General features: G+C 45.1%; 1 protein-coding gene across 1 annotated transcript in view; it reads right to left on the bottom strand.

Annotated features, from left to right (window-relative positions):
• Positions 1-12,942, bottom strand: part of LOC118586178 (Fc receptor-like protein 5) — a 50,047-nt gene that overhangs the window by 18,699 nt on the left and 18,406 nt on the right. Inside the window, exons 8-11 of the mRNA XM_036191330.1 lie at positions 12,243-12,356; positions 11,400-11,427; positions 10,339-10,421; positions 10,095-10,157 (exon numbers count right to left, since the gene is read on the bottom strand). Of these exons, the coding sequence (XP_036047223.1) occupies positions 10,095-10,157; positions 10,339-10,421; positions 11,400-11,427; positions 12,243-12,356 (288 nt within the window). The remainder of the gene's footprint in view (positions 1-10,094; positions 10,158-10,338; positions 10,422-11,399; positions 11,428-12,242; positions 12,357-12,942) is intronic.

Genomic DNA, 12,942 nt, shown 5'->3' with positions numbered 1-12,942 from the left:
CAAAGGCAGGCAGATCTCTGTGAGTTCAAGGCCAGTCTGGTCTACCTAGTGAGTTCTAGGACATCCAGAGCTACATAGTGAGACCCTATCTCAAAACAAACAAACAAACAAACAAACAACCTTTAACTTGTTGACTGTAGATCACATGACTTGTCACTCTTCATAGATTCCTTTCTCCTTCTCTTCTCTACCTTTTGTAGGGAATGGAGGCCATCAGTTCCTGTTTAGACAACATGGTGGTGATATGGATATACAGTGTGAATCAGCCAAAACATGGCTGACTCTGGACATTCTGGGAACCCCCAAAGTAAACAGTGATGCAATTTGTTGTTATAACTATTCAGGTCAGAGTACCACTTTTGTATGGATTCTGTATAAAAATGACCTGTGGTCAGACACCAGAGACCTCAGCTTCCACCTTTGACAGTAAGCTTATGTGTTTGTTGGTAAGCCTAGGTGCTTACCACCATGAGTCCTGTGTGCCTGCCTGTGCCTGGGTACCTGTGGGGTAGCTGCCTGTCTAGAAGCCTTTGCTTGAAGCAAATAATGTATGTTTTATCTGTCTGTATGTCTTCAGAATCTCTTTAACCTCCTAGGCTACTGTGACCCCCTTCCTTTCCTGGAATCAGAGCATGGACCCCACATCTTTCTTCCTGTCTCCCTGTCTTCTCCTTTTCCTATAAACTCACATTTTTTGGTGTCTTTTTAAGATAAAAATGGCTAAACAAGGTCAGAGGTCAAGAGAAAGTATGACAGGAATGAAAGGGATGGAGAGAGCTATCAGAACGTAGAGGGCATTTTCATTCACGAATTGTTCACAGAGTATGAGGGGAAACAGAGATGGTGCCATTCTCCTTTCCCTGACAGGGTAGCTGGCAAAACCCAAGGTATCTCAGAGTTCTCTGAGGGTGCTTGTCTTAGTCAGTACTCTATTGCTGTGAAGACACCAGGACCACAGCAACTTTTATGAAAGAAAGCATTTAATTGAGGCTTGCTTACAGTTTCAGAGGTTTAGTTCATTATCCTCATGGCAGGAAGCATGCAGGGAGCATGGTAGACATGGTGCTGGTGAAGTGGCTGAGAGTTCCATATCCAGCGGCAGAAGGAGAAACTCACTGGGCATGGCTTGAGCTTTTGAAACTCCAAAACCCACTCCTGGTGACATTCTTCCTCCAAAAAGGCCACACCTCCTAGGATCCCTCTCAAATAGTGCCATTCCCTGATGACTAAGCATTCAAATGTATGGGCCTATGGGAGTCACTCTTATTCAAACCACCATGGTGCTTTTGGCCAAAGGATGGCTCAAGGGCATTGAGTGTGATCCTGTGGAATTTGGCAGAGAGTAGCCACATTTGCTTGGAAGTCTCTGCCAAGACCAATGGGGTCTCAGCTCTCAGTATGATCCCTGCACTAAAGGATCAGCACCATCTGAAAGCTTATTAAAGATGCAGAATCTTGGCCTCTCCCCAGGCCCAGACAGTGAGCACCTGCATGTCCAGAAGGTTCTCAGGTGATCATGAGCACATGGAGATCTGGAGCCCCTAACTCTTGGTGAACAGGATTTCCTACCCAGATTTTCTCTCATTCTCCCTCAGGGGAAAGAAAGAACAGGATGCTTCTGAGTTCCTTGGGAGGCATGTAGAATCCAATATTGCTTTCTTCCCACTGCTCATTCTTCCTTTCTGTAGAAGAGTACTTTCTAGAGAAGAAGACGTATTATCCAGTCCTTGGTGCTCCTGACCTTGACTTTGCGGGGTTCCTTTTGCCAGGTTAGGAAAGGCCTGGGGTAGGGGGTATTCACTTGACTTGGGTGGTTAGCTGTTGAGCAGGAAAGGAGTTACACTAACACCAGGTGAGGACCTTAAGTTCTAGACAATTAAAAGATTGTGAAATGCAGCTCTGCTGTAAGGAGTTCATCATGAGTCCATTGTCCAAAGAGCAGGTGCTTCCCATGTGGCAGAGCAGCACAGGGCCACTAGGCTGATACCATGAACCTGGGGAGCGTGACTTCCAGCTACGGTCGAGCAGTCCGAATTGAGTCAGCAACAGCCATGGAAACTGAAGCTCACCGAGGAAGCCAGGAGATAGGACTTTCCCTAGGTCAACAGCAGCTTATCATTAGATTTAAAAAATACCCTGTGCAGCACTTAGTCTAGTGACAGGAAGGAGCCAAGTAGGGCCCCAAGTCCTGGGCACTTGGTACAAAGAGCTCTGGATGCACTTAAGGCTCACTGCAGTTCACCCTCTCCCCCAAGGAGAGTGCTGGGGTGGACTAGTTGAGGCAGGATCTGGGAGATTTGTGGATTCATCTGTGAGGTTCTGAGGAGGGTGACTTCTGCAGCCAGGAGCTAGGGTGCATCCCAGCGTCACCTGAGAGTGGACAACAGGAGACGCCTGGAGGACACAGCATCAGGGTAAGGGCAGAGCCGGCAGCCCACAGGGGAAGCCACAGCTGTCAGAAGACTCACTGGATTTGTGGGGACCCTGAGTTCAGAGGCCACTGTAGAAAGAAAAGGGAGAATTAAAATGTGGGTGCCGCCTGGAGGTCTCAGTGTCCTGTTCAGTGAGGTCACCCTCCACCCTCCCTCCTTTCCCTGACCAGTCTCCTTATCAGTGCCTCATCATGCTGCCAAGGGCTGTCGAGGGAAGGAAACTTGTTGTCTATGCTGTAGGTTGTTTGATCTTAGATTTGCACCACACATTGTGAAGAGGCATCATGCCTGAGCCCTGGGTCTGCTTGGTACCACTGTGGCCAGGGGCACATCACTCAGCTTCTCTGGCCTCTGTCTCTCATCTGTATGATGGGAGCCATCTTATTATCTACTTATAGGATTACTGTGAGGATGTTTGTGTTTACTTGTCAGTGTGTGCATGCCATGTGTATATCCATACAATGTCTGTCATCTTCCCGTGTGGACAGTGTCTTTGTTCTCTCCCGCTGTCTTCATTATATATGCTGTAGTCACTCACGCGGTATAGATCTAGGGGGAAAAGTGTGGTCTGAGGAAGTAGATGTCCAGCAGGGGAGTGTAGAACAGCTGTGGCAATGGCTGGCAGTCTCTCTATACCACCTATAAACCTCCACTCCTACAAGGGACTCCAGTCTCGATATACCACCCATAAACCTCCACTCACGCCTACAAGGGACTCCAGTCTCTATACCACCCATAAACCTCCACTCACTCCTACAAGGGACTCCAGGCTCTCTATACCACCCATAAACCTCCACTCCTACAAGGGACTCCAGTCTCTCTATACCACCCATAAACCTCCACTCCTACAAGGGACTCCAGTCTCTCTATACCACCCATAAACCTCCACTCCTACAAGGGACTCCAGTCTCTCTATACCACCCATAATAAACCTCCACGCCTACAAGGGACTCCAGTCTCTATACCACCCATAAACCTCCACTCTTACAAGTGCCTCCAGTGAGGAAGCCTAGCTTGCTTTCTACCAGGACAAGGAAAGGGGGATCAAGTCCTTGAGCAGGCTTTTCTTAAGTCTGCTTTATAAACAGTGCTGTGTGGTTTTGTCCACTGTGTTCCTCGCACTGGGTTTCCAACTTTCGTAGAAAGTCAAACAGACTTTGCATCTAATTTCTGTTCTTCAATACCCCTTTAATACCTATGAGATCACTTAACCTTACAACCCTCTTTGAGGAAGGCATTATTGTCCCCACTTTGTAGATGGTAAAAATGAGACATAAAGACCTTAAATTACTGGCCTGAGGTCATATCACTAGTAAATCACCAAAAAGGATGTTTCCGGGGCCAAATTCAATACAGTTTCAGGAAGGCTGGATGCTCAGGTAACGTAACAGTAACACACATTGAGCAGTTTTCACGTACTGGGTTCATTTCTAAGGTCTGTAAGTAAATTCACACTTTCCCCCTTAGAACTACACTGCGTGAGTGACTATAACATATAGAATGAAGACAGCGGGAGAGAACAAAGACACTGTCCACACAGGAAGATGACAGACACTGTACAGATACAGGCCAGGTAAAATGCTGAACCCTTAATCCCAGGCTCAAGAGTTAGAGGCAGGTGGATATCAGTGAGTTTGAGGCCCGCCTTGTAAATATAGCAAGTTCTAGGCAAGCCAAGTCTATGTAGAGAGAACCCATGAAAACAAAACCCAAACCCCTCAACATTGCGATTGGCAATTGATGATTAAAAAGAGGAAGAGAGCAAGTGAAAGAGAAGAGGATAGAGGAGGGGACTGGAGGGAAGGGAGCAGGGGCTCTTGATCCGAAGGCATCATACGCATGTATGCCTCTAATACAACATTTTAAAAAGAAAATATATTTAAATGATTGAATGCAAGTGAATAATAAAGGAAAAGGGAAAAAGAAAAGAAAAGAAAAACCTGGCCATTGTTAGGTCCCAAGGAAACCTGGGACCAATAGCTAACTGAGGTGACTCTTTAACATCTCAAAGCAGACTCCAGGAGCCAGTCTCCCGCAGCCCTGCTCACAAGCCCTTGTTACAGTCTTCCTGGCTGGCACATCCCACCCTACCCTCTCCCGCCCCTGAGCCTTGCTTCCCCTTCCCCCAGCTTCTCTTTTCTCCTGTATAACCCAGCCATTTTGGCGATGTCCCCTCCGGGCTCCCGGCTGGCTCTGCTCCTGGATCTCTCTTGGTCTGCTTACCCCCTCCACTCTCGCTCTCCCCTCTCTCCTTTCATGGCCAGGTTTAGTCTGCTGGCCACGTTAAGTCTGGAATCTCCCAGATGACTCTGGCTGTTCTCTCCCTCATATCTACAATAAAAACCTTCTCCTCAACTACACCTTAGAAGCAGTCATGTCCTTGTTTTTCCACTCATCTGGTGCTGAAACCAGAGTGGCGTATATGAGTTCCAAGGGGCTCGGCCTTTCCGAACCAAGTTGTTGATGTGACTCGTCCTCCCAGGTCTGTACGGATCATTTGTTTCTGCTGCCACCCACCAAATTTGACTCCAGTTCCAGAGTCCGCCTCTTCAGCTGCTTCTTCCCTCCACCTGCTCCACCCATCTGCCTCCCGTCGCCTACTCAGTCAGTGTCTCTCTGGCTCCTGCACCTGCTATGCCTCCTAGAAACTTGTGCTCCCAGAGCCTACTACGCCTTACCTGGGCATCTCTCTTCATCTCTCTGGCCTGCCACACCCACGTGGGCATCTCTCTACCAAAGACAGTTACCCACTCCCTTTTCCCAAATGCCTCTTCTGGTCTGCCTCTTCAGCTGCTTTCTCCTCTCCTCCTCAACTGGATGAGTGTCACCCCGGAGCTGGAGCTGCTTGCTTTTTTTTTTTTTAATTGCAACAAAAATCACACAGGTGTGCCAGGATGCTCCTCTTGCCCAACTGGGCCCCTATCACGTGGAAAGGGATGCCTCTTCTCTGTGATTTGGGACATTTCTCTTGGACAAGTCTCTCAGTCCACATTGTAATTCTTGCTTGCCACCAAAACACTTACCCCTCTCTACTCCCTTTGTTCTCGCCTCCTTCCTGGAGTTTCCTTGCCTTTCCAATCTGTAGGGATAGACCTGCAGCTTCTCTGTGCCCTCCTGGGCCTCTCAGAGCCTCCTAGCGCCTCCCCTATCAGCCCCCCAGAAGCTACAGTCCTGTGGCTTCTTCCTCAAGCCCCTCTGGGCCTCTGTGACTCAGTCCCTTCTCTCTCAGCCCCCTCCTGAAAGTCCCACAGCTTCTTTTCACCCTCCTGGGCCTTGTATGACACTTTTTCTTTTCCTCCCCAGACTCAGAGATTTTATTCAAACTTCACTGTCTTACTACAAATGGCTCGGCCTCAGTACAGCTCAGTCAGTGGCTAAAGATGGCACACTTGATTTTCAATTTTCTCCTATGATAGCGGCTTCTACCGCCACACAAACAAATGATCCCCAAATCTCTCATATCTGAACCTTCTCTGCTCTACACTTCCAGAAGTCTCTTATCTCTAAGGTTTTTCTACTTTCCACTCTTAGACACCTTTATCTTTATTATTTTTCTGCTCTGAAAGAACAAAAACAAAAATAAACAAGCAAACAAAACTCCCCCAAAACAAAAACAAAACTGTCTTAAGACTATGCTGTAAACTGTCTCAGGATTTGTAGGTTCATTAGGTATAGTTAAAAATCTCTAACACAATTTTAGCTTAAAACTTGTAACAAAAGTTTTATAGTTTAAAAAAAAAAAACTATACCTGGGTAATCTCATTTTGTGACAACAAACTATATATGTGACTGAACTCTTGTTTAGAATATTCTGTGTATGTAACTAGGATTCAATGCTTGTTTAAAAGATAGATCTACTACAAAAAAGATGTTTTAAAATAGCAACCATGTGGCTGGCAGCCATCTTTACTAAGGTTAAAAAAGAGTACATGCAATGTAACTTCACTGCCATCTTGGTTTAGATGACCACATGGTATAAAGCAACAATTATAAAACTTCTCAGTCCTACTGATCTCCATTTATCATTGTATCTCCCTCCCTTTTAGACTAAGGAGGCAACAGCAGGTCTCCAAAACACTTTGGATTAGGATGGATTTTTATGTGATAATAAATTCCTAAGGTTATTCCTAAATAAATTCTTACAGGTCTATTCAGGTTAACAGAAATTGACTTAGAGATGTATGTCTAGCCACTTATGTCTTTGCTAACTGCTCAACACTAGGCTTCTGAAAAATTTTAAATAAGGAACAACATGTGTTTGATAAATAAGGTTTATAAATTCCTAAGGTCTACTCAGGTTAATGGTCAGTAACTGATTTGAAGATTTGTGTCTAGCCTGTCTTTGCTAACTTTTCTAAGCTTTAACTGTTTGGATCAACTGAGTCATACAAGAAACTGTGATATTCTGTAATGGTGCACTATGAAAGGATGAAAAAAAAAAGATTTCTGGTTTTGTAAAGTTTCCAGTCTCTCAATGGACTACGTTTATGGCTTAAGGTTTTATTTGTGGCTAAAGGATCTTCAATTAAATCAACTCAAATTTCTAAGGCTCAAACTTAACAGAGATAAAGTTGTGAAATCCTGATCTTATAAAGCCACTAACTTGTAAACTGTTAAAGGTAATTAAGACATGCAAGTTAATGCTCAGCTATCTTATAAATGATCAAATATTTAATGTACTTCTTAATGTACAATGCTCATAAGCTATGCTAAGTACAAATGTAATTCATTTACAAGGACAAACTTTATTTAGTATCCTATATTTGTTTCCAAGGTTAAACCTAAAACTAGTAACTAAAAACACGTAAATTTTGTTTAACTCAGGTATACTTAATAGATAATGGTCCTCAAATTCCTCAGAGATCTGCTGAATATGGCATTTAAACTGTTTAATGGAAAAAACATGTGGACAGAAATGCCAGCTCCTAGGTCTCCAAAGAAGATGACAGGACACAGATGACTTCACCTGGATTGGTGTAACTAACCACTTAGAAAAACTGTCCCATGCCTCCTCTGCTGCCAGGGATCTGTCTGAACTGTGGACACTGTGAAGCTGACTGCTTTACTCTGCCTTGTCAAAGTGGGTCAGTTTTTCCAAATTCCTTCACAGAAAAATCTCTCAGACTTTCTGGGTCTGGCAGCCAAAGGCCAATGCTGTTTGATGCAGCAGCCAAAGATGTAATGTTGTCTGTCCTGTATGACAGCCAAAGACCAACTACTTCTACCCCCAACAAAGCCAACACCACAGGAGCCTAGAATAACCATCCAGGTAACAGTAAGTCTCTGTCATTTTACTTGATACATAAACCATTTGGATTATATTTCCTGCTATAATTTTTCCTTTGCAGATCTCTGATGGTATTGATGGCTAACTATAGCTTTATGTTAACAGCGACAGGCACCCAGCTCCTCCCTGCAAGGCTGCAGCTGCCTCTTCAATTCATTTCATATATAAAATCAGGCAACAGACCTCACTTGTTTCTACAACTACTAGGTTTCCTACTGTGAAAGGTAGGCACAGACACAGCTTACCTTGCCGGCAGACCTCACACTGGTAGAGATACACTCACAACAGGTTTCAATGTAACCTTTTACTATTTCTTTATTTAAAGGAACTTGCTTTGCAATGACTGCTTTCAGTAACCAACCACCTATGTCTCATGGTAATTGATTAGATGAAAAGAAAAAGTTCAAAGTTTATGTAAGTTGTGAGGGTCTAAGGAAGTAATTTAGGGTATGAAAATGCAAGGTGTGATGATGTAAAAGCTTAAGTTGTGAGGGTCTAAGAAAGTAATTTAAGGTGTATAAGTCCAAATTATAAGGGAATGCATGAGAAAGCGATTTAAAGTAATGACAGATGTTTCTGATTTCTTTCCCTCCCTATGCTATTGTTATACTAAGACTTCTAAAGTTCAGCATTTTAACATTAATCAGTGGAGTTCTGAGGCAATGCTAATCTAGGCCCTGTTAAAGCACTGCTACTATTAGCATAGTCACAAGCTCAAAATTTAAGTTTTCTTTGGTTGTCTTCTAACTATAGACTGAAAAGTGCTTCTCAATCATGCTAAAAACATCTCTGTCTGATCTGTATATCCAGGTTCCTGCATATAGAAGAAAAATGTTAATGCTTTTAACCCAGAATCATATCTTTGGGTCCCCAAACTTTTACTCTGACTTGAAGGTGTGAGTCTACTGCCTTTTCCACAATGTAAATTTCAGAACAGATTACAAACAGTGGGAATGCTAACATATCTAAAACTTTTATCTTTTTGTAAACTTAAAATATTCTTATAAGCTTCAGGAAGTCATGACAGGTTATGGACTCCAGATAAGTACTCCTGTTCATCAACAGACTATTTACCACCTACTGCCTACACCTGAGGGCTCCCCGTTTCCCTGGTCTTGGGGTTCCTCCCCTTCTTCAATTACCAGGAGCAGAGCCTAGAAGTTTCAAGTGTTCACCCAAGATAAAAATTTTCCCCTAAGTTCCTTACTTTACCTTCGGCCCCTAGCCTATACCTGTCCCAGCAGATTTCCAATCAGCTGAAGGGTGCAGACTGCTCCAAAACTCCCCGAAACACTCCAGCCCCAGATGTTCCTTGGAACCTGCATCCTAGACTGCTCCTAAGCAGCCTGCACTTCTCTAGCCCCAGGTGGTCCCTCAGAACCTGGGTAACAAGCAAGGGGGTGGAGGGGAGAAGCAGCTGTCTCCCAGCCTTTATGCCTCTCTTCCTTCCTGGCTCTGACCAACATTCCAGCCTTCCTGGGTCTCGACAATGACACCCCTATTTCAGCATGAAGTAGTTATAGAAGAGATGATGTCACCCCTTATCACCAACAAAAAGCTCGAATGTTAAGTTTAAAAAAAACTCAGGACAAATGGCTAGCTGAGGTGCCTATTTAACATATCAAAATGGATTCTGGCTGCCAGTCTCCCTTAGTCCCTACTCACAAGTGCCTGTTATAGAGTCCTCCTGGCTGGCATAGCCAACCCCTACCCAGCCCCTGGGTTTTGCTTCCCTTCTCCTGTTCTCTCCTATATAACCCAGCTATTCTGGCGATGTGCCCTCTTGGCTCCTGGCTGGCTCTGCTCCTGGATCTCTCTTGGTGGGAATTGTCCTTCCCCAATGACCACCCCTCCCCATGGCCCAGTTCAGTCTGTTGGCCATGTTCAGTCTAGACTCTTCCAGATGCCTCTGGCTGTTCTCTCTCTCTCGTATCTGCAATAAACCCTCTCTCTCTTCAACCATACCTCGGAGCAGACATGTCCTCATTTTTCATTCAGCCATCTGGCACCTTGGTGTTCGGTTTTCAGTCTTCTGAACTGTAACAAGTATTTGTAATTTCAGCTGCTCAATCTCCAGTGCTCTGTTTTAGCTGCCCAAACTAGGAAAGCGGGGATGGCGGTCCCATCCCACCTTGTAGGTTCCGACACAGAAGCTCAGAGGGGACTACATGATGATTTTTGTAACTCAGTTATCCCGAGTTCATCCATGGGCGATGGGGAAGGCTGTAGCTTTGGATTAGCTCCCAACAATGTAGATGCAAGTTAAGAAATCCTAGCATCCTGGTGAGGAGAGGCTCTGTGCCTGGCTGGCCCAGACCTGCTGAGGAGGTGGAGGCTGAGCAATAGTAAAGGATTAAGACTCCCCTAGGTTTTACCTTCACGTTTACTATTCTGTTGGGCTTTCCGAACTTCTGTATAAACCACTTCTTCTTTTGGGTCTGTTTAGGAAGAAGGTAAAGTCTCAGAGGATAAGGTGCCTACCTCTGTTCTCAGCTACTTCCCCCTCCCTGGGCCAGCTTGATCTCTGGAAGGATTATAGCCCCCCAGGCTTTACCATCTTTCTGACCCTGTTCTAATATGCACCCTGTGATTTCTGTCAAATCAGAGACTGGCCCTTACCATTGCTGTATACTGGTTGCAGTTCTATACAGGCTGGTATGTTGTAATAGGTGGGCTCCTGGGGTTCTGAATATGAAGGGTTCCTGGAAGATATAAAAACACTGATGTTTTCCGGGAAGTGAGAGAGGGGATGATCATTCCTTTTAAGGAGTTTTTAGTCATTATTCCTTTTTCTAGGTTTATGGCCACATGGTATGCAAGAGGTGCCATGCTAATGTTTAGAAACATTTAGTTCTGCTTTGTTCCCACTTTATATGTGTAAGCAAGGGGTGTTCTATAAAGCTAAGCAGCTTGCCAACACCACTAAACTAGAAAGGATGAGAGCCAAGACTTATACCAGGCCTGAGACCCTTCTTAGAGATATCAGTCTCAGAGAAACAAAGATCAGATAGGCCCCAAGGAACTCTGGTGGTTTGGACATGGTCACCATGGGAGGCCCAATGACAGTTTGTGAACTGTCTTTGGATCACTCTTAAAGTGAGCCTTCAGGATACAAGACAGTGATCACTTCTTCACAGACACTATCTGTTGACAGAGTGACTTCTCTAGGAATGTATTTAAACACATCATTTCTATTCCATGCTGTTCAACTTAAAAGGCTCGACTTTTTCTCTACCTTTCCTTGTTGGTGCCACCAGGATTTTCGCCTAACTTTGTCTATGTTTTTCTCTTAAATTCTTATAACATTGTTGTTACTGAGCTTCCTTCTGAACCCGTTTCTAAATTCTTCTATTAATGAGAATAAGAACTCCCAAAGGGAACCTCCATTTCCCTGTTAACTGCCACAGTGGCAGCCAAGCTAACAACAGTGGTACAAGGCAGTGAGTTAATAAATGAGAAACATTTACCACTTGATGTGAAAAGGAGGCTTAGCTGTCTGTAGCTAAGGTGGATTTCTGGGAATCGGCTGGAGACATCCCAAGGGAGGGGCAGCATCAACTGGGTACAACCCACCTCAGCAACACATGTAGAGATTGTGCTCTCGGTGATAATAAGATTCAATTTAATTATTCTGTCCTATGAGTGTTTCATTACTTCCAGAAATAAGGCCAACTTCTTACCTGGAGTCATCTGAGGCAGGCTTTCCCCCTATAAAGGAAGACATTGTGTTTCAGGAAGAGGGGACCTTCATGAGGTCTAGGGGCAGTTCAGATGGGCACCCACAGAGACTGCCAGGAACTTCTGTTACTGAGATCTGAATCCTTGCTATGCCGAGAGGAGTAGCTGGGCGGTGGTGGTGCATGCCTTTTATCCCGGCACTCGGGAGGCAGAGGCAGGCGGATCTCTGTGAGTTCGAGGCCAGCCTGGTCTACAGAGCGAGTTCCAGGAAAGGCGCAAAGCTACACAGAGAAACCCTGTCTCCAAAAACAAAACAAAACAAAACAAACAAACAAACAAAAACCTACTGAAGTTTTTTTAGGCTGGCCTCAAGTGAAAAGAGCCTTCTCAACCCATACTCCATGAACCTAGATTTTCAATGACAGTGGTCTTTAATGACTATAGATAGTTTAATAGCCTCAGACAGGAAACTAGACTTGATCATCAATAAAAATGCTATACATTTTAAAAATCAGTAAGTGACCAAATCCTATTTGGGTTCCGTTTGGATTCCCATCTCTTAGAGTTTTCTTCTTCTTCTCACTCCTTGGGAAATCTTATGAACACCCAGAGGAGAGCCTCTGCCCTGTCTGAGGTTAGACAAACAGCATCTCATCAAGGCACGTTGCTCTCGATGTGGCTGTCGGTGCAACTTCGTACTTGGTAAACAGGACTTCTGAAGGACCCAGAGAGAAAGGTAGGGGATCATGTGATGGAGGAGGAGGCCCTCATGAGAGCCTAGGGATGGTCACATGGTCAGTGTGAGCATGCGGGACCAGAGATGGGATGATTAGGGAGCCACCCACCTGCTCTTCTAGAGAACCAGCGATAAAACAGTACTCCGGCAGCCACACCAGCCACAAGGAGCAGTCCCCCAGAGATTCCCGCAGCCACGGCAACACTTCTGTTCTTGGTCGTGTCTGGGGGGCAGAGGATAGCCGGGCATAAGGCTAGGAAGAAGCGTGCAGGTTTGAATGGCGCTGAGTCTTGAAACTGGTGTTTTGGCATGGGGAGGAGAAGAACCTCTGTGACCAGCAGTCCTGAGGCTTGGCAGTGGTAGATGTGGTACAGGAGAGGTGGCTCAATTTGTTTGTGGGGAAGTGTGTCTCGGTGCCTCATCCTTGTGCCCAAGGAAAGGCCGAGAGTCAAGATAGATTGTGGTTGGAGAGAGGAGGCTACTGCCTGATGAGCTGTAAATTCCAAGATGTCCTGTAAAGCCTCGCTCCCCTGCACCACTTGAGAACCACTTCAGAACACAACGGTTAGGAGAGCCGTGAGCTCAAGGTACGTACCTGTCTTTGAGAAGCACTTTCCTGACCAGCCATCATGAGCTCTGTGTATTGAAGCATATATTCTAGCCCCTCTGGCTTGAGCATAAGAAATTTACCAGAGATTAAAAAAAAAGTCACTTTCTTACTGTGCTGGGACCTTAGGCCATTGTCAGCCTCACAGAAGAAGTTGCTAGAATGTTCTGCAGTCAGAGAGATCTTGACAGACACCCCTTCT

Source organism: Onychomys torridus, chromosome 6, assembly GCF_903995425.1.
Source record: "Onychomys torridus chromosome 6, mOncTor1.1, whole genome shotgun sequence".
In the NCBI taxonomy this organism is placed as follows: Eukaryota; Metazoa; Chordata; class Mammalia; order Rodentia; family Cricetidae; genus Onychomys; species Onychomys torridus.
This window is presented reverse-complemented; position numbering and strand designations above follow the sequence as displayed.